This window comes from Eurosta solidaginis, chromosome 5 (genome assembly GCF_040869045.1).
Source record: "Eurosta solidaginis isolate ZX-2024a chromosome 5, ASM4086904v1, whole genome shotgun sequence".
NCBI classification, from domain to species: Eukaryota; Metazoa; Arthropoda; class Insecta; order Diptera; family Tephritidae; genus Eurosta; species Eurosta solidaginis.
Window position 1 is genome coordinate 73,811,797 of NC_090323.1, and position 26,502 is coordinate 73,838,298.

The window sequence follows — 26,502 nt, forward strand, 5'->3', positions numbered from 1 at the left end:
CAGGACAGTAGAGAAGTGGCAAATCTCTTAACGAGATGGCTGAGCAAACTTCCCTCAGTCTGGTATGGGTACCTGGACACTCGGAAATACCGGGCAATGAGATGGCTGACGAACTTGCAAGAGGGGGCACATACGTTCCGCTTTGTCTCGTCTTGGAAGGGATTGAGCGTGCCGCTCACTACTTGTAAGCTCACTTTGAAAGGAATTTTCCTTAGGGAAGCGGGTGTGAGATGGAGCATACTCGAATCCTGCTATCACACTAAGTTCCTGTGGGCTGAATGGGACGTGATACGTACAAGAAGTCTCCTTGTTCTTAGTAGGGGGGACATATCTCTGGTGGTTGGACTTATAACCGGCCACATAGCAATCGGGAAGCATGCACAATGGCTGGGTCCTCCTTATAATGATTACTGCAGGAGCTGCAAAGGCAAAGAGGAGATAGAAACAGTCAAGCATTTTCTGTGCGACTGTCCTGCGCTTTGGCGCAAGAGGAAGAAATCTCCGTGATCTCCCTTCTTTGACGATATTTGTGATCTGGCTAAGTTGGAACGTAAGAAATTTCTGACATTTGCTGAATCGACCTGTTGGTTTGAGTAGTGGAGAAATCCACGTGGTATCACAATGGGACCTTTTGGGCCTAAGTACACTAGTACTCGCACCGGTGGACACAGGCCCGACGAGAGGGGAAGGGAAATGGGGGATTCCCCCGGGCCCGGGGTTTCTCAGGAGGCCCGCGATTAAGAGGTACTAAGACATTTTATTTTTAATTCAGGAGAGTTTTTAGTGCAAATTTTAAGCCGAATTTCGAAAGCAACGAATATTGATAATGATTTATGAATTTTTTACCTGGGCCTTCGAACAGTGAGGAGACAATAAAATCATCAAATAAAAATGTATGTTTACATGAATCGGAAATCGTAAAGTTTTCGTGGTGACACTGATGAAGGTTCATCTTCAAAAAGTCTACCAACAATACCACCAACTCTGTATCAAAGTCCAGATTATTTAAACGACTTCGATGTCGGTAACGTGAATAATGAAAGAGGCCTAGCTCTCAAGGCGAAAGTATATATATTGGTGAACGAAACAATGGACATTTTTTGGGCATCTAAGATCTCATAAACTATTATTATCCGATACTTAGAGATCATTTGGAGAAAGTTAGGATTTCACAACAGCAGCACACACGTTTACAAGTTCACTATCTTTCCCCAGACATTCAGAACGAGTTTATAGAAATTTGTGCAAAACACATGAGGGAAACTATATTAGATCAAGACAAGAAAGCCAAGTATTTTGCTATTATCGTTGATGCTATGCCTGATGCTAGTCACGTTGAGTACGTTCATTTTGCGCTAACACCATTTCAATTGGAAATCAACAAATTTTACAATTCAAGAACGGTTTTTGGTTTTCGTGATTTGTAACCATGAAATCACTGATTTAATTTGTTATACTCTAGATAAACATGAAATCCCATTAAAAGATTGTCGTGCACACGGGTACGATAACGACGCCAATATGAAAGGAGCTTACAACGGAGCACATCGCCACATTCTCGACAAAAACTCGAATGCTGATTACTCGCCTAGTGCAACCCCCAGTCTAAATTTATGTGGTCTTGATGCTGCAGAATGTTGTACGGCTTCTTCTATTTTCAGCAGCAGTCCACAACGATGGGACATCCTTAAAAAAAATGTACCGAGCTATCTTCATAGTCTTTCAGACAAATGCCAAATTTGACTTCGTAAGCATACGGAGATGTTACCGGCATTCTCAAGTACATCAACAAGTTCGAATTTATCTTGCTGTCCTCAATTTGGTTCAAAATGCTGACTACCATTAATGAAAGAAACGTGGTCCTCCAAGCTAGAGACGCCACCATAGATGTTGAGGTCCGGCATCTAGATGCCTTATTAGCTGATTTGAAGTTGATCAAGAACCAATGGGAAACAACTTTAAACGAATACAAAACAGTTGTTAAGTATTTAATTGAACATCTCGCCAAAGTTTCCGGACATTCGAAAGAGAAAACCCAAAAGACGTTCTGAAGATAATTTAAATGAGATGATTGCGGATGATTCAGAGTCTGATTTTAAAAACAAAACATTCGTGGTGATCGTTGATTCGGTAATCACTGGCATTACTGAACGATTTGCAGCTATGAGAAATTTCAGCGAGACGTGTTCCTTTTTGTGACAATTTGAAGACATGGATGAAACTACGGTTCGGGCGAGCGCAGGAAAATTTGTCGCAAAATACAAGTCGGACATTTCTCAAAGCTTAGAATGCGAAATAATTCACTTGAAACACATCTACGAAGCAAATTTTGATAAAGGTCTGTCACCATTGGAATTGCTAAATGCCATCTACATTAACCTGGGTCGATTTGTATGGACGAAAGTTAACCGATACCGCGCCATCGATTTTTCGATAGGATTTGGGCTCAAAACACAAAAAATATTTTTTTTTTGTTTCAAAAACTGTTGTAAAAACATTGGCGCTAACAGTTTTTTGAAAAAAAAAAAAATAGATTTTTTGGGTTTTGGAGAGTGTTTTGGTCGAAAAACTCACCCCTTCGCCATTTTACTTTCGCAGGCTCGAAAATTATTTTTTGGGTATGCGTAGTGGAACTTTTTTTCCTGAGCCCAAATCCTCTCGAAAAATCGATGGCGCGATATCGGTTAATAAATCGACCCAGTCATATGTTCAAAATCTGTATACAATTTTCCCCAACATTTGCGTTGCTTTAGGTATCTTTTGCACTATACCTGTCACTGTAGCTAGTGCAGAATATTCCTTCAGTGTCCTTTCAAGGATCAAAAACTTTCATCGATCGTGTTCATCTCAAGAGCGAGTTTCAGGACTTGCCACGCTTCGTTTTGAATCCGTTTTGGCAAGCCAGTTAAATCTTGATGTTATTATAAAATATTTTGTAGCGAAAAAACCAAGAAGAGCCACTCTTTGATATTCGAACTTTTTATATTGAATAATTAAAATTTATAATCATCATTAAATTTATCAGAAATGTATTAAAATTTTACCAAATAACTAGAAAAGATTATTTGAAACAATATGTGACTGTTAAAAGAGAATTTTATTTCTACGTTACAATAAAATAGTATAAATACTTAGTAAATATTCTGTGTTAATTTTATTTTCAGCTCTAAGTCCAAAAATCATTTAGTTGATGTGGCAAATTTTTGTTGATGTAATCCATTAATAATGATTCATGAATGAGACGCCATTAATTCAAATTAATCAAATGTGTTAGTGGATTTTTTATAGGCGGCCCGTAAATTGTTTAGTCTCGGCCCGGATTTTCTCTCTACGGCCCTGGGTGGACACTCTAACCTAACCTAACCTACTTAAATTTATAAGTATAAGGTGCTACAGAAACATGGATTCTGAATGCCTGACCATTTTTTTTTTGTCCTGAAGAACTCTCATGACTCATTTTCTTCAGAAGAGGATGCAAACGTCCGTTCGCATCAAAGATAACTTGACAAAAGATTTGGTAGTCGCTTTTAATGGCTATTCGGCGCCTGATACGCTTAAAGAAAAAATTTCTCGTCATAAAGGAAGTATGTGTACCAAAATATGTCAAGAGAGGCCAGTTTTTATTCGCGTTATGACCACCGAAACGCTGTAAATTCGTGCGTAATAGAGAGGTGGGGCTACGCCCACTTTTAAGCATTATCAAAACTTCACTTTTGTTCTTATAATGACTCTTCAAAAAGCATCGATTAAAAGCTATTATTCGCATCGAAATTGGAATCTTCAATATATGTGTAGTTAACTTGCGTGTATGTTCACTTTTGAATATACTACGTTATTTAATTGTTAAAAACATAATTATTTTCGACTTACCTGTGATGCTGGTGTATTAGTCTGCGTCAGGTGGCTGCCCAAATGGTATGCCGCTGCTGGGCCTGGCGCAAAGTACCCTGGCGTTATGCCTGCAAGTAAAAGAAAATAGAGTGTTTGAGAGATAAGTGGAATTCTGGTAGCGCTATACTATTGTCTAATATAATTGCCATCTTCTAAAAAATATAAAGATAAAAGTTGAAATTTACGCACACTGTAGATTGAATGAATGGCCACGTCAAATGAAAAGGAGTTAAAGTGCTGACTTCATGTAATTGTTTTATGATTCAGCTTTTTATAGATATTTTAACATTTTTCGATCTAGTGAGATTATCAAAAAATTTAAAAAAGGAAAACCGACTGTTAAAGTTTGTGAGCGATTTTAAATTATTATTATAGCAATTATAATTGCAAGCGCCATACCAATAATTTTATTTCGTTTTTCGATCATTTCATTTAATTTAAACAATACTTGCGCTTGAAATTTTCTGGCTGTTGCACACAATTTCACTGGCTCGGAAATAGCGTCGAGCTATATAATTCCAGTACTAGTTCTCACTCACTTTTTCGGCTGGTTGTTGTGTTTATGATAAGCCGATATCACAGCCATTGAGGAAGCACAATGCACAGGGCAAGGCAGAAAGGAAAGACTCAGACCATTTTCTTATGACAGCCAAGATACGCACAGCGTAGAAGGTGTACGCAATGACACAACGAAAGTTGTCCCACCTGGAGGTGTAAGATCCCACAGTCTCTCATTCAGAACCACCGCTGCTGACATTATAGATTTCCAGCGAGCCATGAAAAACATCTTGTATGATGAGGAATGTTACCCAAATTATCAGTTCTGTAGGGATTGGAAAGGACCTCTCCGACCCATTCGAAACTAAACGGGGCTTCAGACAACGCATCTCCCTATTGTCCGATTTCTTTAACCTAATGCTGGAAAAGATAATTCAAGCAGCATGTCCAAATAAGGATGATAATTTTTTTTTGCTTTTGATATTAATATCATTGATCTTACAAACGCGTCATAAATTCTGACCTGTTTGGATTGAATAAAGATGCCAAAGGTGTTCCCTGTGGTGGACAAGACGAATTACTTGCTGTTATTTAAGAAAGAATGGACATGTTGGCAGAAGTAAATGTGAAGGACTTTGCCTAGCTGTAGTGGAATTCACAAACTTTTTTAACGAAATTCGCCAGCGATTTAACGAAGCGATAGATATAATAATTTTGGCCTTCAATAACCGTCTTTAATATAATGTATAATTGAAGAATATTTTAATTTTATGAATGTATTAGCTGTAAAACCATTATTCTTAAATTTAAGCTTAACAAACTCAAACTTATAGCATTCCTACATAAGTAAAAAATATTACGAAATCGATAATAGTCTAGTTAAAGATATAAAATATAGAAATTGATCCTGATAAGCAATGGTTAAGGGGTGTCGCACTGTGGTTAAAGTTCAGGTGTTAATATTTTGAGTCTACATAGGGTAATCTGAGCTTAGATCACTTACAACACATTTTAACGGCCTCCAATCAAGGCCAATATTCATATATGATATCGCCAACTATAAATTTGTTGATTTTGGGAACTAAAGCTCAAAAATTATAACTTTAGTTTTTTGAATCTCCATAGAGCAGTCTTAACTTTGACCCCTGTGCGACCCCCATTAACCGTCTCCAATCAGGACCAATATTTATTTTGATATTTTAGACCTAGGTATTACCGTACAAAGGGGTGCGACTGGAAAAAATAATTTACTTCATTTATGATGACCACCCTAAAGGCAATGTTAATAAATATTTCTTTTAACGAAAATTATAGCCAAAAACATAAATACTTTCTTAGCTGGAGCATCATCTTTCATTCGCATAACATGGCCTAAGCAACGTAGTCGCTGCTCTTTAATTCGCTGGACTATGTTTATGTCTCCGCAAGGCTCGTACAGGTCATCATTAAATCTTCTCGGGTACTCGCCGTCGCCAAGGCGTAGAGGTCCATAAATCTTTCGCAGAATTTTCCTCTTCTGGTGTAAGCAGGACTTACGGCGCGGATGTTCAGCATACGCCAGTAATTGCACGATTTTATAGAATACTAACAGACCCGGCAGACGTTGTTCTGCCCTAAATGTGGCCTATCTGCATACATTTTAATAAGCTTTTTCCGTCTAACTCTGCCCTACCCCTCTACACTTTTTCCTAATATTTTTATTCACTCCTCCCTCCGTCTTTTTCGCTTCATCTCCATCTTCGTCTCATTCTATCTCTTTCTCAGTCTCCTTCTCTCTTTTCTCTTCTCTCAAGTTTTTCCCTTCTTCTTCATCTCTTATTGCCAGTCCCAGAGGGTGGTATATATTTTGTTCCAGTCGCATTCCGAGTCTCAGTCCCATTCCTAGTCCTAATCCCAGTCCCAGTCCGTATCTGGTATACTTCCCGGAAAAAAGCATCGTAAATACTAACATAGGCAAATTTATATACGAAATTTCAGGCAAATCGAATAGGACGTATGTAAATAGGTATGTGGGTATTATTAATTCTTGTCTTTATTTCGGCTTCGCATGCATATTTATCAGTTTTGCCAGGTTGATGCGACTAAATCGAATATCACAATGAACTTTAGAGCTTTCATTTGATATCCATAATACACACACATTGTAGGGGTATCCGGGTCCATGTTTTGGCCTATATCTCTAGACCCTAGTCACTCAGCGGTGTAAAACTTATTTTATATTATAGCACATATCAACAGCTTCAATTTGATACCCATAATATAAAAACACATTCTAGGTGTATCCGGGTCCAAGTTTTGGCCTATATCTCCAGACCGTAGTCAACCAGCGGTATAAAACTGACTCTGTACTAAAGCATACATCAACACCTCCAATTTGATACCCATAATGTAAAAACACATTCTAAGTGTATCCAGGTCCACGTTTTGGCCTACCCTAGCTTCCCAGTTGTATGAAAATTATCCTGTACGGAAAAAAAAGGTAGACGTTGTCCGATTCTCAGGCCTACCCAATTTGCTCACAAAATTTCATGAGAATCGGTTCAGCCGTTTCGGAGGAGTTAAGCCTCTAACACCGTGACAGAAGAATTTTATATATTAGACTAGACGACCCGGCAGAAGTTGTCCTGCCCTAAATTTGGCCAATCTGCATACATTTTAATAAGCTTTTTCCGTCTGACTCTGCCCTCCCCCCTCTTCTCTTTTTGCTAATCCTTTTATTCACTCCTCCCTCCGTCTTTTTCGCTTCATCTATATCCATCTTCGTCTCATTCTATCTCTTTCTCAATCTCCTTCTCCTTCTCTCTTTTCTCTTCCCTCAATTCTTCTCATTCTTCTGCATCCCTTATTGCCTGTCCCAGAAGGTGGTACGTATTTTATTCCAGTCCCAGTCCCAGTCCCAGTCCGTCTCTGGATAATATATTACTCTGTACTAAAGCACTCATCAACAGCTTTCATTTGATATCAATATTCTATAAACACATTCTAGGGGTATCCGGGTCCACGTTTTGGCCTATATCTCGAGACCCTAGTCACCCAGGGGTATGAAAATTACCCTCTGCTAAAGCACTCATCCACAGCTTTCATTTGATATCAATATTCTATAAACACATTCTAGGTGTACCCGGGTCCACTTTTTGTCCTATAGCTCGAGACCCTAGTCACCGAGGGGTATGAAAATTACCCTCTACTAAAGCACTCATCAACAGCTTTCATTTGATATCCATATTCTATGCACACATTCTAGGCGTACCCAGGTCCACGTTTTGGCCTATATCTCGAGACCCGAGTCACCCAGGGATATGAAAACTACCCTCTACTAAAGCACTCATCAACAGCTTTCATTTGAGATCCATATTCTATAATTACACGCTAGGGGTACCCGGGTCCACGTTTTGGCCTATATCTCGAGACCCTAGTCACCCAGGGGTATGAAAATTACCCTCTACTAAAGCACTCATCAACAGCTTTCATATCATATCCATATTCTATAAACACACTCTAGGGGTACCCAGGTCCACGTTTTGGCCTATATCTCGAGACCCTAGTCACCCAGGGGTATGAAAATTACCCTATACTAAAGCACTCATCAACAGCTTTCATTTGATATCCATATTCTATAAACAAACTCTAGGGGTACCCGGGTCCACGTTTTGGACTATATCTCGAGACCCTAGTCACCCACTCACCATCCTATATTTCAAGTTAGATTAAACTACATACGGAGTGCAAAACAAATTCAAAATCGGTTCAGTAGTTTAGGAGTCCATTGGCCTCAATTGTGTGACACGTGTTTTTTATATATTAAGATTGATTCTGAGCGGTTAAGCTCTGCACTTAGTATAATTATCTCAAGCATCAAATTAAAGAAATCGCACGATAGGGGGTCACCCTGTCCGAAATCTCGTTTAGTTTCGAACGGCTCGGAGAGGTCTGAAAGGAGGGTATGAAAACTACCCTCTACTAAAGCACTCATCAACAGCTTTCATTTGATATCCATATTCTATAATTACACTTTAGGGGTACCCGGGTCCACGTTTTGGCCTATATCTCGAGACCCTAGTCACCCAGGGGTATGAAAATTACCCTCTACTAAAGCACTCATCAACAGATTTCATTTGATATCCATATTCTATAAACACACTCTAGGGGTACCCGGGTCCACGTTTTGGACTATATTTCGAGACCCTAGTCACCCAGGGGTATGAAAATTACCCCCTACTAAAGCACTCATCAACAGCTTTCATTTGATATCCATATTCTATAAACACACTCTAGGGGTACCCGGGTCCACGTTTTGGCCTATATCTCGAGACCCTAGTCACCCAGTCACCTATCCTATATTTCAAGTTAGATTAAACTACACACGGGGTGCAAACAAATTCAAAATCGGTTCAGTAGTTTAGGAGTCCATTGGCCTCAATTGTGTGACACGTGTTTTTTTATATATTAAGATTGATACTGAGCGGTTAAGCTCTGCACTTAGTATAATTATCTCAAGCATCAAATTAAAGAAATCGCACGATAGGGGTTCACCCTGTCCGAAATCTCGTTTAGTTTCGAACGGCTCGGAGAGGTCCTTCCCAATTCTGACTGAGCTGATGGTGTTGCTCAACGTCATTGTGCACAGCCGTATAAGTTTTGCGGGGAAACCAAATTCAGACATAGCGGCATATAGGCAGTTCATTTTTCGTGCTGCCGAATGCGGTCTTCAAATCGACGAAGAGAGTTTTTTCCAACATTTGGCGCATTGTGAAATCTGGTCGATGGTAGATTTACCAGGTCTGAAGCCGCACTGATAAGGTCCAATCAGCCGATTCACGATGGGCTTCAATCTTTCGCACAATACACTTGACAGGACCTGATTCAGCGATAGTTGGCGCAGTTGGCGGGATCCCCTTTCTGGGCAAAGAGCACTTAGATTACAAACGTCGGGCATGCACTCGTCCGACCATATTTTGAAAAGGGGCTGATGCATGCGCCTTACCAACTCCTCTCCGCCGTATTTGAATAATTCCGTATGCAGTTACCGTTGGGAAAAAGGATTCACTGTCTTTTTCCGTTTTTAGAATTAATAGTTGGAAACCGGTAAGAAAATTCAAATTTTTTTGTATAATCCGCCCTAAGGGATTTTATTATTTCCATACACATAAGTGAGAGACTAATCATGAAAATTTACTCATTAAATTTCCGGTGAAATCTTCGTTTCATTTTACTATGTATATTGTCAACTGAAGCAATAGTTTAACAGAATTGAATCATATAATTTAAAACCACTCACTACAATCGTAGTAATTCTTTAGCATAATACTCCATAAAATAGTTGAATACGGAAATGATGTAGCTCCTTATGCTATTAGCATTTATAAGAGGGTGAATTTATTGTATTCTAAGTTTTTTATTGCTGATACATCGTTATGGGGTAGCAAACGTCTCAAACTTTTGTAAGTATTTATATATGTATGTATGTACATATGAATGTTTATAGTTAACGTTGATGACTTTACAAGTTTTAGCATATGTCTTTATATGCAAGGCATTTTATAACTATGAGGACCATATTTGACTAGTAAGCCAACTTTAACTTTGGTTGTTCCATTCATTACATTTAACAGGGTGATGTCATATGAGATCGCAATTGTCAGATGTGCATCAGAAATATACTAACCTCATTTAAGTTTAAAGCGGACAAAAACACTAGTACAAATACGACCAGTTAATTCGTAGTACAACCATATCCGAAATCGCTTCAGTTCACTTAAGGCTTGAATCGAGAGACATTTAGGTCAGTCGTGTTTAAACACTAGTGTTTTAACACAGTCTTTGTTCGGTTCGTTATCTTACTTAGGGTAAATCTCTCTAGGTTTACCTACATGGCCTAGAATTTCTGTAAATTTTTTAAACCTTGCAAAGTTTACACCTAAAAAGTGTTTAGCAGTTTAAAAGATATCTTGGTATCGGTTTTAGTGCAGACTTACATAATTTCCGATAAAAAGTTTTACTCGTACCCCTTTCCTAAACTATTTTGTTCTATATAATAAAACATCAGAAATAAATCCTATTTTTAATATATTTGGATTTAAATTTAAGTCCAGAAATTTTAAAAATATTATTTCCAAAGTTTGGTTTGATATTAAACATCCGAAACTATGAAGGGACTAATTTTTGGGTTTAAATTATCTACCCTTATACCACACGTGGCATTGTTCGAGATATACATACTAATTTAGTTGAAAATGGAGCCCAACGAAGACGTTTTAATTGTTAAAACTGAATTTTCTGGAAATTACCACGTAATTTCTTTTGCGTAAAGACTTCATACCTTTCATGAATGGGGCTGAACAATAATCTTACCCCGTTCGTAATCTCCAAATTATCGGATGTATAATATAAGGAATATATAGTGAACAGATGTACATACCTAAACGATTTTTAAGATAAATATAAAATAAAAAATAGGTAGGTACTTTGTGTGAGGATGCAAAGTTTCAGGTTTTTTGAGATCTGCATATAAAAACTATGATACGAATCACGTATTTCAACAACATATGACATAAACGTAACTATTTGATGAAATTTGTTGAAATTTGAAGCTTCTAACCGTAAAAAAGGGGCAAAAATTACAATTTATATGGGGCATATAATATACATATATACCACCGATCTCTATGATTTTTTCAGACAAAAATGTATGCTATATACGTTAGCATTTGGTGAAATTTGAAACTTCTAGCTGTTCAAATAGGGCTGCAATTGTAAAAAAAATATATATATATATACTATATCTTCTTCTATATCTATAAATCTTATAAAATAAAGTCGCTAAATGCCATGCGTATAAATTCACACAGAACGCTCCGATTTTAAAACGGGTTTTTGCATTTGAAAGCTTAGCTACGTGAGATGGTACAGTTAATATAATTTGAAGGTATATATTATAGGGGCGTGGAAAATTGCCAAAATGTAGTAAAAAATCGTAAAATTTTTGTTTACACAGCTATAACTCATAAACGGAAAGATGGATTTGAAAAATTGTACTTTTCAGTAAAACTTTGAAATATTTAACTTCGTTCTGCATCAAAAAAAAAAAAAAAAAATACTTGATGCTTTCTTATATCAGCCAAATTGTTTAAAGAAAAGTAAAATTTTTACCAAAAAATTCGTATGTGTGATTGTTCGGAGTCAACTGTGCGGGCAAATTACTTTTGAGTGAGACATGATGCGACACATGCATACGTACATATATAACATTCGCTGCGTTATTTAACTTCGGCCGTAGGTTTATAGGTATGTATGTGTTTCATATCAGCTTGACATACATATGTATGTACATACACAAATAATAATAAATGGTTAAGAATGCATACATCTCTAGAAAAAAAACTCTTTCGTTAAAAATATTGAACATTTCCTTAAAATTCTTCAACAAAAGTTTTATTTTTTGGTATTTTCGCATGTATCACTATCACTACTTGGTATAAAACAGAGTAGCTTTTTCTGTCCCTATCCTGATGCGCGTTTTTTAGTAGATAGAGTGATTAAAGGGGTAGGTTTATATGTATAATAACATCCATTAAATATTGGAGAAATGCTGTTATATTTGAAGTTTCTAATGTGATGTATATATATAAAAGAAAGTGGTGTTAGTTACACTATTTATAACTCAAGAACGGATGAACAGATTTGGCTGAAAATTAGTGGAGGGGTAGCTTAGAACGAGGAGACAGATATAAGATACTTTTTATCCCGTTCTGGCTAGGGTCTTGAGATCAAAACGTGGACTTGGGTAATCCTGGGATATGTTTGTCCAATATGGGTATGAAATGGAAGCTGTTTGTGAGTACTTTGATACGGGGTATTTTTCGTACCCGTGGGTGACTAGGGTCTCGAGATATAGGCCAAAAATTGGACGCGGGTACCCCTCGAATGTGTTTATAGAATATGGATAACAAATGAAAGCTGTTGATGAGTGCTTTAATACAGGTGACTAGGGTCTCGAGATTGAGGCCAAAACGTGGACCCGGGTACCCCTAGAAAGTGGTAATACAACATGGGTAACAAATGAAAGTTGTTGATGAGTGCTTTAGTACATGATAATTTTCATACCTTTGTATTTGTGACTAGGGTCTCGAGATATAGGCCAAAACGTGGATCAGGGTAACATTAGGATGTGTTTTTATATTATGGGTATCAAATTGAAGCTGTTGATGTGTGCTTTAGTACAGAGTAATCTTTATACCCCTGGGTGACTAGGGTCTCGAGATATAGGCCAAAATATGGATAACAAATGAAAGCTGTTGATTACAGCTTTAGTACAGGGAAGTTTTTATACTTATTGGTGACTATGGCCTCCAAATATCGGCCAAAACGTGGACCAGGGTAACACTAGGATGTGGTTTTACATTATGGGTATCAAATTGAAGCTGCTGATGTGTGCTTTAGTACGGAGTAATCTTTATACCCCTGGGTGACTATGCTCGAGATATAGGCCAAAACCTGGACCCGGATACCCCTAGAATGTGTCTGTAATATGGATATCAAATGAAAACTATTGCTGAGTGCTTTAAAGTAATTTTCATTTTGATATTCGATTTAGTCTCATCAACCTGGCAAAACTGATAAATATGCATGCGAAGCCGAAATAAAGACATGAATTAATAATACCCACATACCTATTTACATACGTCCTATTCGATTTGCCTGAAATTTGGTATATAAATTTGCCTATATAAGTATTTAAGATCCTTTTTTATCCGGGAAGTAGACCAGAGACGGGCTGGGACTGGGATTAGTACTAGGACTAGGACTGAGACTCGGAGTGGGACTGGGACTCGGAATGGGACTGGAACAAAATACATACCACCCTCTGGGACTGGCAATAAGGGATGAAGAAGAATGGGAAAAACTTCAGAGAAGAGAAAATAGGGAAGGAGACTGACAAAGAGATAGAGTGAGACGAAGATAGAGATAGATGAAGCGAAAAAGACGGAGGGAGGAGAGAATAAAAGGATTAAGAAAAAGATGGAAAAAGCTTATTAAAATGTATGCAGATAGACCAAATTTAGGGCAGAACAACGTCTGACGGGTCTGCGAGTATGCTATATACATACGTAAGCATTTGTTGAAATTTAAAGCCTCTAGCTCTTGATATAGGGCAGTAATTACCAAAAGTTTCTTATCTGAACAATCGGTTGTGGGGATATATACTATATATACTACCGATCTCATAAATTTTTTCAGACAACAATATGTGCAATATACGAAAGTATATGGTGAAGTTTGAAGCTTCAATCTGATAAATTGAGGAAGATATAACAAAAATCCTCTTTTTCTGAAAAATCGGTTGTATGGAGGATATATGCTATAGTGGACCGATCCGGCCGGTTCCGACAAATGTCTAATCCGACACCGAAATATACCTGCTCACCAAATTTTATCAAGATATCTCAAAAATTGAGGGACTAGTTTGCATACAAACAGACAGACGGACATGGCTAAATCAACTCAGCTCTTCATCCTGATTATTTCGGTATACTTAATGGTGGGTCTATCTATTTCCTCTAAGGACTTACAATTTTGGGATTCGTGACGAAATTAATATACATTTCATTTTCATGAAAGGTATGACAAGTAAAGGTGTCTAAGTTCGGGTGTAACCGAACATTATATACTCAGCGTGGGCTTAAATTGTAAATTTCATTTCAGATAAATTACTTTCTACATAACATTGGCATCGCCCGTTTAAAAAAAATATCTCCCCATTTCCTCTTACAATAAAACTTGATAAACGAAATATCATTGATTCAAAACTTTTTTTTGCTAAGTTATAGCTTACTATTCTAGTCTACGACCCTTTTAAACTTCTTTTATATCTAAGTTGCCTTGGTCTTTAATCGATCCCGTCCATTTTTACTAGAAATGTTTTCTGCTGTAAGGAAAATATGTGTACACATTCAATTTAGAAAGTAAAATTCTATTGATACAATAAGATATAGCTTATTATTTTCGTCTAAGACCCTTTTAAAAATCTTGCATATAAAAGTGGGCGTGGTCTTTACCCGATCTCTTCCATTCCTTCCAGAAATATTTCCTGTTATAGGGAAAATTTGTGTACCCAATTTTATTACGATCCGTTAATTTTTCTCGAGTTATGGCTCCCGAAATATTTCTTAGTTATAACAGGAGCGGTGCCACGCCCATTTTTTTAAATTTGAAAATGTTCATATTAGTATTATAAATCCACTTGGGAAATGAAATACCATTGATATAAAGCTCTTTTTTGCAAAGATATAGCTTATTTTATTTATAGTAAAGGCAACCTCTCTGCCGAATTTTGTTACGATAGGTTTAACGATTTTTGATTTATGATTAATAATATTTATAAAATTGATTTTATTACAAGTGGGCGCTGCCACGCCCATTTTAAAAAATTTTTTCAAATTTTTATCAAGTCTTAATATCAGCCCATATGTCAAATTTCAACATTCTAGGTGTATTATTTACGAAATAATCAGGTTTTTTGTGTTTTCCAAAATGTTATATATATAAAAAGTGGGCGTGGTTATCATCCGATTTCACTCATTTTCAATACGAATCTATTCTGGATCCAGATAAGCTCGTGTACCAAATTTGATAAAGATATATCAATAGTTACTCAAGTTATCGTGTTAACGGACAGACGGACGGGCGGACGGATGGACATGGCCCAATCAAATTTTTCTTCGATACTGATGATTTTGGTATATCGAAGTCTATATCTATCTCGGTTCCTTTATACCTGTACAACTAACCGTTATCCAATCAAAGTTAATATACTCTGTGTGCAAAGCACGCTGAGTATAACAACATATTGAACAAACTGGTAAGTATAATACTTTTGTATTCTTTAATAAACTTCCAATAAAATAATTCATTTTAGTGGCAGATACTTTTAGAATTGAAAGTGAAGGAATAGCTTTTCGAAGAAAACAGTGCAAATTTTATTTTGCATATCCCTTCTTTGAAGAATATATACTTCTTCAAGACAAGGCGATCAAAGCTTCAAACTTCAGTGATAGCTACTATTTTTAAATAAAATATTTTCTCCAATAAGTCATTTGTAAATCTCTTGATATCTTAAATAATCGAATTTGTTAAATATAAATCAAAATATTTTAATTCTAGAGTTTTTTTTTTCAAATATAAATTCAAACCCAAAAGTTTTAACTGCAGATTCTAGTTTTCGTAGGGCACGTCGATATGAGCTTGCTCCTTTTCAAACTTTGCAACGTTTGCATTTACAACCAAAATAAGTTTGGTCATGTGCGAATGGTTTATGATTTCAACCGTGTAGTATCTTGCCACTCTACGAAGCTTTTGTATTTGTATTTTATATATTTCTGATCTTTCTTGGGTTAGTTTGATTGCAATGAAAAAAATCAGCTTGCAAAATAGTATTTTTTCATAGTAGTTTAGCAATTTACCCGGGGTACATATGCATCTAGTTAAGAGGGTTGTTCACATAATACCCACATCCTTAACCCATGAATGGGCAGGCGATGCTCAATATTGCTGTCATTCGTGCCATTCAGGAATTTGTCATATCCACCATAAGTGCCTGCAAAGGAACTAACTACATATTGTCTTGTTTTATGCGGTCTAATATATTGTAATTAAATGCACACTATTGTCGAGTAGAGTAAACATATGTACGTATAAAAGCTCTGTATATTTGAAAATTCCCTGTTTGCAAAGTGCGAAGGTATGAAAACAGCGTATGAAGTTTTCCGAAATTTCGTTAACCACATTTGCATCAGGAAGTGAAATTTGACATACTAGAGGAGCCTAAGTTTCCGGCTGAATTTTCCAAGGCTGAGATCGGGCAGGTTTCACCTGCTTTTAATCTTTTCGTCCAGCCTGGGTGCAAGTGTGAACAGGTCACCAGCCTTCCGCCTCATATTTATTCCTCACCCCGTTCCTGCGGTGATGGGATATGAATGGTTAATCTGGTTACAGGAGCGAAAGTCGGCATCTGCCCCGCCAGGGATGAAATGGAAGCCGGTAGAAATGCAGGAGTGAATATTGTTCGCAAGATTAAATACCGCGTCTGGAGCCTTATTGTCGCCCGGGATGTGGCCATTTTGTCTACGATATCAGCCGGTTACAGAATCAGCATTGTGCTTAATAAACAGTTTCAGTCCCGTTTTATTAGGGTTAACAGCTGAGCCGCACAATTCAGCTCATTTGGTCAAGACAGCTGTAAAAAAAACCTCCTTCAGTGTAGACCCTGGATTGATATTAGCTTGTTGTCATTTTTTTTTCAAACTATTCAACATAATGCTTTATGTATTTACATTGACGTGAGTATGCTAGTGCTTAAGTTTTGTACAAATAAAGTGGTTTTGCATTTTAATTACACCATAAATATATTTTGTGCTAAGTGATATAATAATGTTCCGCGCATGTCTACACATGAGCTTGTGTGTATAGATGTGAGTTGGCATAAATGTGACCTCACTCTTTACTCACCTGCACGTAACGCCTCCACAGGTACCGATGGATACGGCATTGGGTAGGGATAACCATCGCGTCGTAACGCCTTCGGTTTTCTTCTGGGACGATATTTGTAGTCGGGATGTTCCTTCATGTGCATTGCACTGAAAATAATTAGAGGATTACTTTAAAAGAAACACTTATTTATAAAGTAATATGCAAATATTTTTGGAAATTAGATGTGTGCATTGTGTGCACACATATTCCATTAGCATAATTGCCAGTGTTTAAGCTGCAGAGTTCAATTTAAATTTATTGTAAATGTTAATTTACCGTAGTCGTTTGGCTTCATCGATAAATGGACGCTTTTCGTCTTCGGTTAGAAGTTTCCATTCGGCTCCTAAAACGAATAATACAAATTTCTCTATTTTCTTAGTATGAATAAAATTTATTTAATTGCAATTTAAGGTCATAAAAGGATTTTATTATATCTTAAACACAGCGGCTACGCCACACTATGGCGCCTCTGGCCGAAAAGCCTGGCAAAAATCAAAAATTTCATGAAAGCGTTCGATAAACCTAATACACGTATTTAATAGAGAATTTTCTAGGGATTACGAATATATAACTCTTATTAAACAGAAAATGATATTTTAGGAGGTAGAGCCGCTCAAAATTGATTAATTTTTAACACTTAGAAAAATTTGTGTTTTTTGTCCTCTTTTGTTGTATTAAAAATTGTTTTGTCTCTAAACCAAACGGTCTGCTACTGCTTTCTTGTATTATATTCTAGGTTGAAGCAAAACATAAAATTTGTTTTTTTTTTTTTTATAAAAGTTGTCAGATCTACCCATATTTCGAAAAGCCTATTTTTACGACCTTTTTCGAACTTTGATGGAAAATAAAAAAAAGCATAAAAAAGGTCTCCGTGAAATTTACAGTAGGTATTTGATGAATATTCAGTTACCAGAATTCATAAGGTCTACCAGCGTCCAACTGCGATTTCACTTTTTACATCAAATAAAGTGAAGCAACCTTGGGTATAAATACGCGCCTGAGCAGTTATAGGTAAGAAGGAGGCCAATTTAGTACGGTCACTTTTGTTGTTGGAATTTGTTAATAAAACCAAATTTTTCCGTTACAAGCTGCATAATATACCTGGAAATCATTTCCATAATTTGAGTATATAAAGCAATGGTTAATACAACGCCCAAAGTCAGTCGTTTTTTGGAGTCTATAGAATAAAGTATTCTGTTTATTTAAATAACCATAAATATAGCTCACATATTTTTTATTAAGATATACTCGATGACAAATTTTAATATGTCTCTAGAAAACTCCAAACTATTTGAGGTATTCAAAGTTTCAAAGACAAAAGCGGAGTTCGTTGAGGCTATTATGATAGAATTACCAAATGAAGCATGTAATAAAGAAGACGAAGACTTGAAAGAAAAATTGGCTTCCTCTACATTCCAATACAAAGAAAGAGGCAAGCATTCGGTCATTCTACTTCAAGGTTTATAAGTAAGCATGAAAGCTGGCTAGCTGGTAAAAGTTTTTGGACGAATAAATGCCTAGCACATCAGCCAATCGAACTAGAGGAAGACCAACAAAACCTATAGAAGAAGCTGCCAGATTATACTAGAACTATCGCCACGACTCATCTTTCAGAAGCATTGTCTATTAACAGCCTGATTCTAATGTGGTAACAACTTTCTTCATGTGGTAACTTTTGTACCCTTTTGGTATTCTGCCCACGAAAGTAGCCGGATAATTGTTTACCCACTAAAATAGGTGGTAACATCGATGTAACATACAAAAGCTGTTGTTTAGAAAAAGGCAATACTGAAAAATAAAGAGTTGTGAGCGCAAATAAGTAAACATAATAGTAACAAGTAAGGAAGGCTAAGTTCGGGTGTAACCGAACATTACATACTCAGTTGAGAGCTGCGGAGACAAAGTAAGGGAAATCACCATGTTGTAAAAGGAACCTAGGGTAACCCTGGAATGTGTTTGTATGACATGTGTATCAAATGGAAGGCATTAAAGAGTATTTTAAGAGGTAAAGGGCCATAGTTCTATAGATGGACGCCATTTAGGGATATCGCCATAAAGGTGGACCAGGCCTGACTCGAGAATTTGTTTGTACGATATGGGTATGAAATGAAAGGTGTTAATGAGTATTTTAAAAAGGCGTGGGCCTTAGTTCTATAGGTGGACGCCTTTTCGAGATATCGACATGAAGGGGGACCAGGGGTGACTCTAGAATTTGTTTGTACGATATGGGTATCAAATGAAAGATGTTAATGAGTATTTTAACAAGTAAGGAAGGTTTAGTTCGGGTGTAACCGAACATTACATACTCAGTTGAGAGCTATGGTGACAACATAAGGAAAAATAACCATGTAGGAAAATGAACCGAGGGAAACCCTGGAATGTGTTTATATGACGTGTGTATCAAATGAAAGGCACTAATGAGTATTTTATGAGGGAGTGGGCCATGGTTCTATAGGTGGACGCCATTTAGGGATATAGCCATAAAGGTGGATCAGGGTTGACTCTAGAATGCGTTTGTACGATATGGGTATCAAATGAAAGGTGTTAATGAATATTTTAAAAGGGAGTAATCCTTAGTTCTATAGGTGGATGCCGTTTCGAAATATCGCCATAAAGGTGAACCAGGGGTGACTCTAGAATGTGTTTGTATGATATGGGTATCAAATAAAAGGTATTAATGAGGGTTTTAAAAGGGAGTGGTGGTTGTTGTATAGGTGGTCGCCTTTTCGAGATATCGCCATAAAGGTGGACCAGGGGTGACTCTAGAATGCGTTTGTACGATATGGGTATCAAATGAAAGGTGTTAATGAGTATTCTAAAAGGGAGTAATCATTAGTTCCATAGGTGGACGCCGTTTAGAGATATCGCCATAAAGGTGGATCAGGGGTGACCCTAGAATTTGTTTGTACAATATGGGTATCAAAAGAAAGGTGTTAATGAGTATTTTAAAAGGGAGTAATCCTTAGTTCCATAGGTGGACGCCGTTTCGAGATATCGCCATAAAGGTGGGCTAGGGGTGAATGTAGAATTCGTTTGTCCAATATGGGTATCAAACGAAAGGAGTTAATGAGTATTTTAAAAGGGAGTGGGCCTTAGTTCTATAGATGGACGCCTTTTCGAGGTATCGCAGTAAAGGTGGACCAGGGGTGACTCTAGACTTTGTTTGTACGATATGGGTATCAAATGAAAGGTTTTAATGGGTATTTTAAAAGGGCGTAGGGCTTAGTTCTATAGGTGGACGCCTTTTCGAGATATCGCCATAAAGGTGGACCAGGGGTGACTCTAGAATGAATTTGTACGATATGGGTATCAAATTAAAGGTATTAATGAGAGTTTTAAAAGGGAGTGGTGGTAGTTGTATATGTGAAGGCGTTTTCCAGATATCGACCAAAATGTGTACCAGGGTGACCCAGAACATCATCTGTTGGATACGGCTAATTTATTTATATATGTAATATCTGCCAAGATTTTAAGGGTTTTTTATTTCGCCCTGCAGAACTTTTTCATATTCTTCTACTTAATATGGTAGGTGTTACAACCACTTTATAAAGATTTTTCTAAAGTTATATTTCACGTCAATAAAACAATCCAATTACCTTACCATGTTTCATCCCTTTTTTCGTATTTGGTATAGAATTAAGGCATTTTTTTCATTTTTCGTAATTTTCGATATCGAAAAAGTGGGCGTGGTCATAGTCGGATTTCGTTCATTTTTCATACCAAGATAAAGTGAGTTCAAGTAAGCACGTGAACTAAGTTCATTAAAGATATGTCGATTTTTGCTCAAGTTATCGTGTTAACGGCCATGCGGAAGGACAGACGAACGACTGTGTATAAAAACTGGGCGTGGCATCAACCGATTTCGCCCATTTTCACAGAAAACAGTTAACGTCATAAAATCTATGCCCCCACCAAATTTCAAAAGGATTGGTTAATTTTTGTTCGACTTGTGGCGTTAAAAGTATCTTAGACAAATTAAATAAAAAAGGGCGGAGCCACGCCCATTTTGAAATTTTATTTTATTTTTGTATTTTGTTGCACCATATCATTACTGGAGTTGAATGTTGACATAATTTTCTTATATACTGTAAAGATATTAAATTTTTTGTTAAAATTTTACTTTAAAAAAATTTTTTTTTTAAAAGTGGGCGTGGTCCTTCTCCGATTTTGCTAATTTTTATTAAGCGTACATATAGTAATAGGAGTAACGTTCCTACAAAATTTCATCATAATATCTTCAACGACTGCCAAATTACAGCTTGCAAAACTTTTAAATTACCTTCTTTTAAAAGTGGGCGGTGCCACGCCCACTGTCAAAAATTTTACTAATTTTCTCTTCTGTGTAATAAGTTCAACCCGTCTACCAAGTTTCGCCGCTTTATCTGTCTTTTGTAATGAATTATCGCACTTTTTCTGTTTTTCGAAATTTTCGATATCGAAAAAGTGGGCGTGGTTATAGTCCGATATCGTTCATTTTAAATCGCGATCTGAGATGAGTGCTCAGGAACCTACATACCAAATTTCACCAAGATACCTCAAAATTTACTCAAGTTATCGTGTTAACGGACGGACGGACGGACGGACGGACATGGCAAATAAACAAGTAAGAACGGGACTGTCTTCGGCTGTGCCGAAGACTTCATACCTTTCATGAATGGGGCTGAACAATAATCTTATCCCGTTCGTAATCTCCGAATAATCGGATGTATAAGATAAGAAATATATAGTGAACAGATCTACATACCTTAACGATTTTTAAGATAAATATAAAATAAAAAACAGGTAGGTACTTTGTGTGAGGATGCAAAGTTTCAGGTTTTTTGTGGTCTACGTGTAAAAACTATGACTACGAATCACGTATTTCAAAAATATATGACGAAAACGTAACTATTTGATGAAATTTGATGAATTTTGAAGATTCTAGCCGTAAAAAAGGGGTCAAAATGACAGTTTATATGAAGTATATAATATATATACAACCGATCTCTATGATTTTTTCAGACAACAATATATGCTATATACGTAAGCATTTTGTGAAATTTGAAGCTTCTAACTGTTAAAACGGGGCAGAAATTGCGCAAAGTTTCTTATCTGAACAATCGGTTGTATGAGATATATACTATGTGTACCACCGATCTCAATGATTTTTTCAGACATCAATATATGCTATACACGTAAGCAGTTGGTGAAATTTGAAGCTTCTAGCTGTTAAAACGGGGCCGAAATCGTAAAAAAAATATATATATACTATATATATTCTATATATACCATCATATATATATTATATATATCACCGATCTCTATGATTTTTTGACACAACAATACATACTATATACGTAAGCAATCGGTGAAATTTGAAGCTTATAACTGTTAAAATGGGGAAGAAATTGCGCAAAGTTTCTTATCTGAACAATCGGTTGTATGGGATATATACTATATATACCACCGGTATCTATGATTTTCTCAGACAACAATATATGCTATACACGTAAGCATTTGGTGAAATTTGAACATATCTAAACGATTTTTAAGATAAATATAAAATAAAAAATAGGTAGGTAATCTGTGTGAGGATGCAATGCTTCACGTTTTTTGTGGTCTGCATGTAAAAACTATGGCTACGAATCACGTATTTCAAAAATATATGACGTAAACGTAACTATTTGATGAAATTTGATGAATCTTGAAGCTTCTAGCCGTAAAAAAGGGGTCAATATGACAGTTTATATGAAGTATATAATATATATACCACCGATCTCTATGATTTTTTCAGACAACAATATATGCTATATACGAAACATTTTGTGAAATTTGAAGCTTCTAACTGTTAAAACGGGGCAGAAATTGCGCAAAGTTTCTTATCTGAACAGTCGGTTGTATGAGATATATACTATTTATACCACCGATCTCAATGATTTTTTCAGACATCAATATATGCTATATACGTAAGCAATCAGTGAAATTTGAAGCTTATAGCTGTTAAAATGGGGTAGAAATTGTGAAAAGCTTCTTATCTGAACAATCGGTTGTATGAGATATATACTATATATACAACCGATCTCTATGATTTTTTCAGACAACAATATATGCTATATAAGTAAATATTCGGTGAAATTTGAAGCTTCTAGCTGTTAAAATGGGGCTAAAATTTGCGAAAATATATATATATATACTATATATATATACTATATATATATACTATATATACCACCATATATATACTATATATACCACCGATCTTTATGATTTTTTCAGACAACAATATATGCTATATACGTAAGCATTCGCTGAAATTTGAAGCCTCTAGCTCTTAAAATAGGGCAGTAATTACGAAAAGTTCCTTATCTGAACAATCGGTTGTGGGGGATATATACTATATATACGACCGATCTCATAAATTTTTTCAGGCAACAATATGTGCAATATACGAAAGTATATGGTGAAGTTTGAAGCTTCAATCTGTTAAATTGGGTAAGATATTACAAAAATCCTCTTTTTCTGAAAAATCGGTTGTATGGAGGATATATGCTATAGTGGTCCGATCCGGTCGGTTCCGACAAATGTCTAATCGGACACCCAAATACACCTGCTCACCAAATTTTATCAAGATATCTCAAAAATTGAGGGACTAGTTTGCATACAAACAGACAGACGGACAGACGGACAGACGGACATGGCTAAATCAACTCAGCTCTTCAACCTGATTATTTCGGTATACTTAATGGTGGGTCTATCTATTTTCCTTTAAGGACTTACAATTTTCGGTTTCGTGACGAAATTAATATACCATTTCATTTTCATGAAAGGTATATAAACAGGTAGGTACTTTGTGTGAGGATGCAAAGTTTCAGGTTTTTTGTGGTCTGCGTGTAAAAACTATGACTACGAATCACGTATTTCAAAAATATATGACGAAAACGTAACTATTTGATGAAATTTGATGAATTTTGAAGATTCTAGCCGTAAAAAAGGGGTCAAAATGACAGTTTATATGAAGTATATAATATATATACGACCGATCTCTATGATTTTTTCAGACAACAATATATGCTATATACGTAAGCATTTTGTGAAATTTGAAGCTTCTAGCTGTTAAAACGGGGCAGAAATTGCGCAAAGTTTCTTATCTGAACAATCGGTTGTATGAGATATATACTATGTGTACCACCGATCTCAATGATTTTTTCAGACATCAATATATGCTATACACGTAAGCAGTTGGTGAAATTTGAAGCTTCTAGCTGTTAAAACGGGGCCGAAATCGTAAAAAAAATATATATATACTATATATATACTATATATACCATCATATATATGTTATATATATCACCGATCTCTATGATTTTTTGACACAACAATACATACTATATACGTAAGCAATCGGTGAAATTTGAAGCTTATAACTGTTAAAATGGGGAAGAAATTGCGCAAAGTTTCTTATCTGAACAATCGGTTGTATGGGATATATACTATATATACCACCGGTATCTATGATTTTCTCAGACAACAATATATGCTATACACGTAAGCATTTGGTGAAATTTGAACATATCTAAACGATTTTTAAGATAAATATAAAATAAAAAATAGGTAGGTAATCTGTGTGAGGATGCAATGCTTCACGTTTTTTGTGGTCTGCATGTAAAAACTATGGCTACGAATCACGTATTTCAAAAATATATGACGTAAACGTAACTATTTGATGAAATTTGATGAATCTTGAAGCTTCTAGCCGTAAAAAAGGGGTCAATATGTCAGTTTATATGAAGTATATAATATATATACCACCGATCTCTATGATTTTTTCAGACAACAATATATGCTATATACGAAAGCATTTTGTGAAATTTGAAGCTTCTAACTGTTAAAACGGGGCAGAAATTGCGCAAAGTTTCTTATCTGAACAATCGGTTGTATGAGATATATACTATTTATACCACCGATCTCAATGATTTTTTCAGACATCAATATATGCTATATACGTAAGCAATCAGTGAAATTTGAAGCTTATAGCTGTTAAAATGGGATAGAAATTGCGAAAAGTTTCTTATCTGAACAATCGGTTGTATGAGATATATACTATATATACAACCGATCTCTATGATTTTTTCAGACAACAATATATGCTATATAAGTAAATATTCGGTGAAATTTGAAGCTTCTAGCTGTTAAAATGGGGCTAAAATTTGCGAAAATATATATATATATACTATATATATATATACTATATATATATACTATATATACTACCATATATATACTATATATACCACCGATCTTTATGATTTTTTCAGACAACAATATATGCTATATACGTAAGCATTCGCTGAAATTTGAAGCCTCTAGCTCTTAAAATAGGGCAGTAATTACGAAAAGTTCCTTATCTGAACAATCGGTTGTGGGGGATATATACTATATATACGACCGATCTCATAAATTTTTTCAGGCAACAATATGTGCAATATACGAAAGTATATGGTGAAGTTTGAAGCTTCAATCTGTTAAATTGGGTAAGATATTACAAAAATCCTCTTTTTCTGAAAAATCGGTTGTATGGAGGATATATGCTATAGTGGTCCGATCCGGTCGGTTCCGACAAATGTCTCATCGGACACCCAAATACACCTGCTCACCAAATTTTATCAAGATATCTCAAAAATTGAGGGACTAGTTTGCATACAAACAGACAGACGGACAGACGGACAGACGGACATGGCTAAATCAACTCAGCTCTTCAACCTGATTATTTCGGTATACTTAATGGTGGGTCTATCTATTTTCCTTTAAGGACTTACAATTTTCGGTTTCGTGACGAAATTAATATACCATTTCATTTTCATGAAAGGTATAAAAACAGGTAGGTACTTTGTGTGAGGATGCAAAGTTTCAGGTTTTTTGTGGTCTGCGTGTAAAAACTATGACTACGAATCACGTATTTCAAAAATATATGACGAAAACGTAACTATTTGATAAAATTTGATGAATTTTGAAGATTCTAGCCGTAAAAAAGGGGTCAAAATGACAGTTTATATGAAGTATATAATATATATACGACCGATCTCTATGATTTTTTCAGACAACAATATATGCTATATACGTAAGCATTTTGTGAAATTTGAAGCTTCTAACTGTTAAAACGGGGCAGAAATTGCGCAAAGTTTCTTATCTGAACAATCGGTTGTATGAGATATATACTATGTGTACCACCGATCTCAATGATTTTTTCAGACATCAATATATGCTATACACGTAAGCAGTTGGTGAAATTTGAAGCTTCTAGCTGTTAAAACGGGGCCGAAATAGTAAAAAAATATATATATACTATATATATACTATATATACCATCATATATATATTATATATATCACCGATCTCTATGATTTTTTGACACAACAATACATACTATATACGTAAGCAATCGGTGAAATTTGAAGCTTATAACTGTTAAAATGGGGAAGAAATTGCGCAAAGTTTCTTATCTGAACAATCGGTTGTATGGGATATATACTATATATACCACCGGTATCTATGATTTTCTCAGACAACAATATATGCTATACACGTAAGCATTTGGTGAAATTTGAACAT

At 35.9% G+C, this 26,502-nt stretch overlaps 1 protein-coding gene across 1 annotated transcript in view; it reads right to left on the reverse strand.

The window, feature by feature from the left end:
• Nucleotides 1-26,502, reverse strand: part of Sox21b — a 296,779-nt gene that overhangs the window by 33,072 nt on the left and 237,205 nt on the right. The window contains exons 4-6 of the mRNA XM_067757495.1: nucleotides 17,191-17,257; nucleotides 16,894-17,021; nucleotides 3,871-3,959 (exon numbers count right to left, since the gene is read on the reverse strand). Of these exons, the coding sequence (XP_067613596.1) occupies nucleotides 3,871-3,959; nucleotides 16,894-17,021; nucleotides 17,191-17,257 (284 nt within the window). The remainder of the gene's footprint in view (nucleotides 1-3,870; nucleotides 3,960-16,893; nucleotides 17,022-17,190; nucleotides 17,258-26,502) is intronic.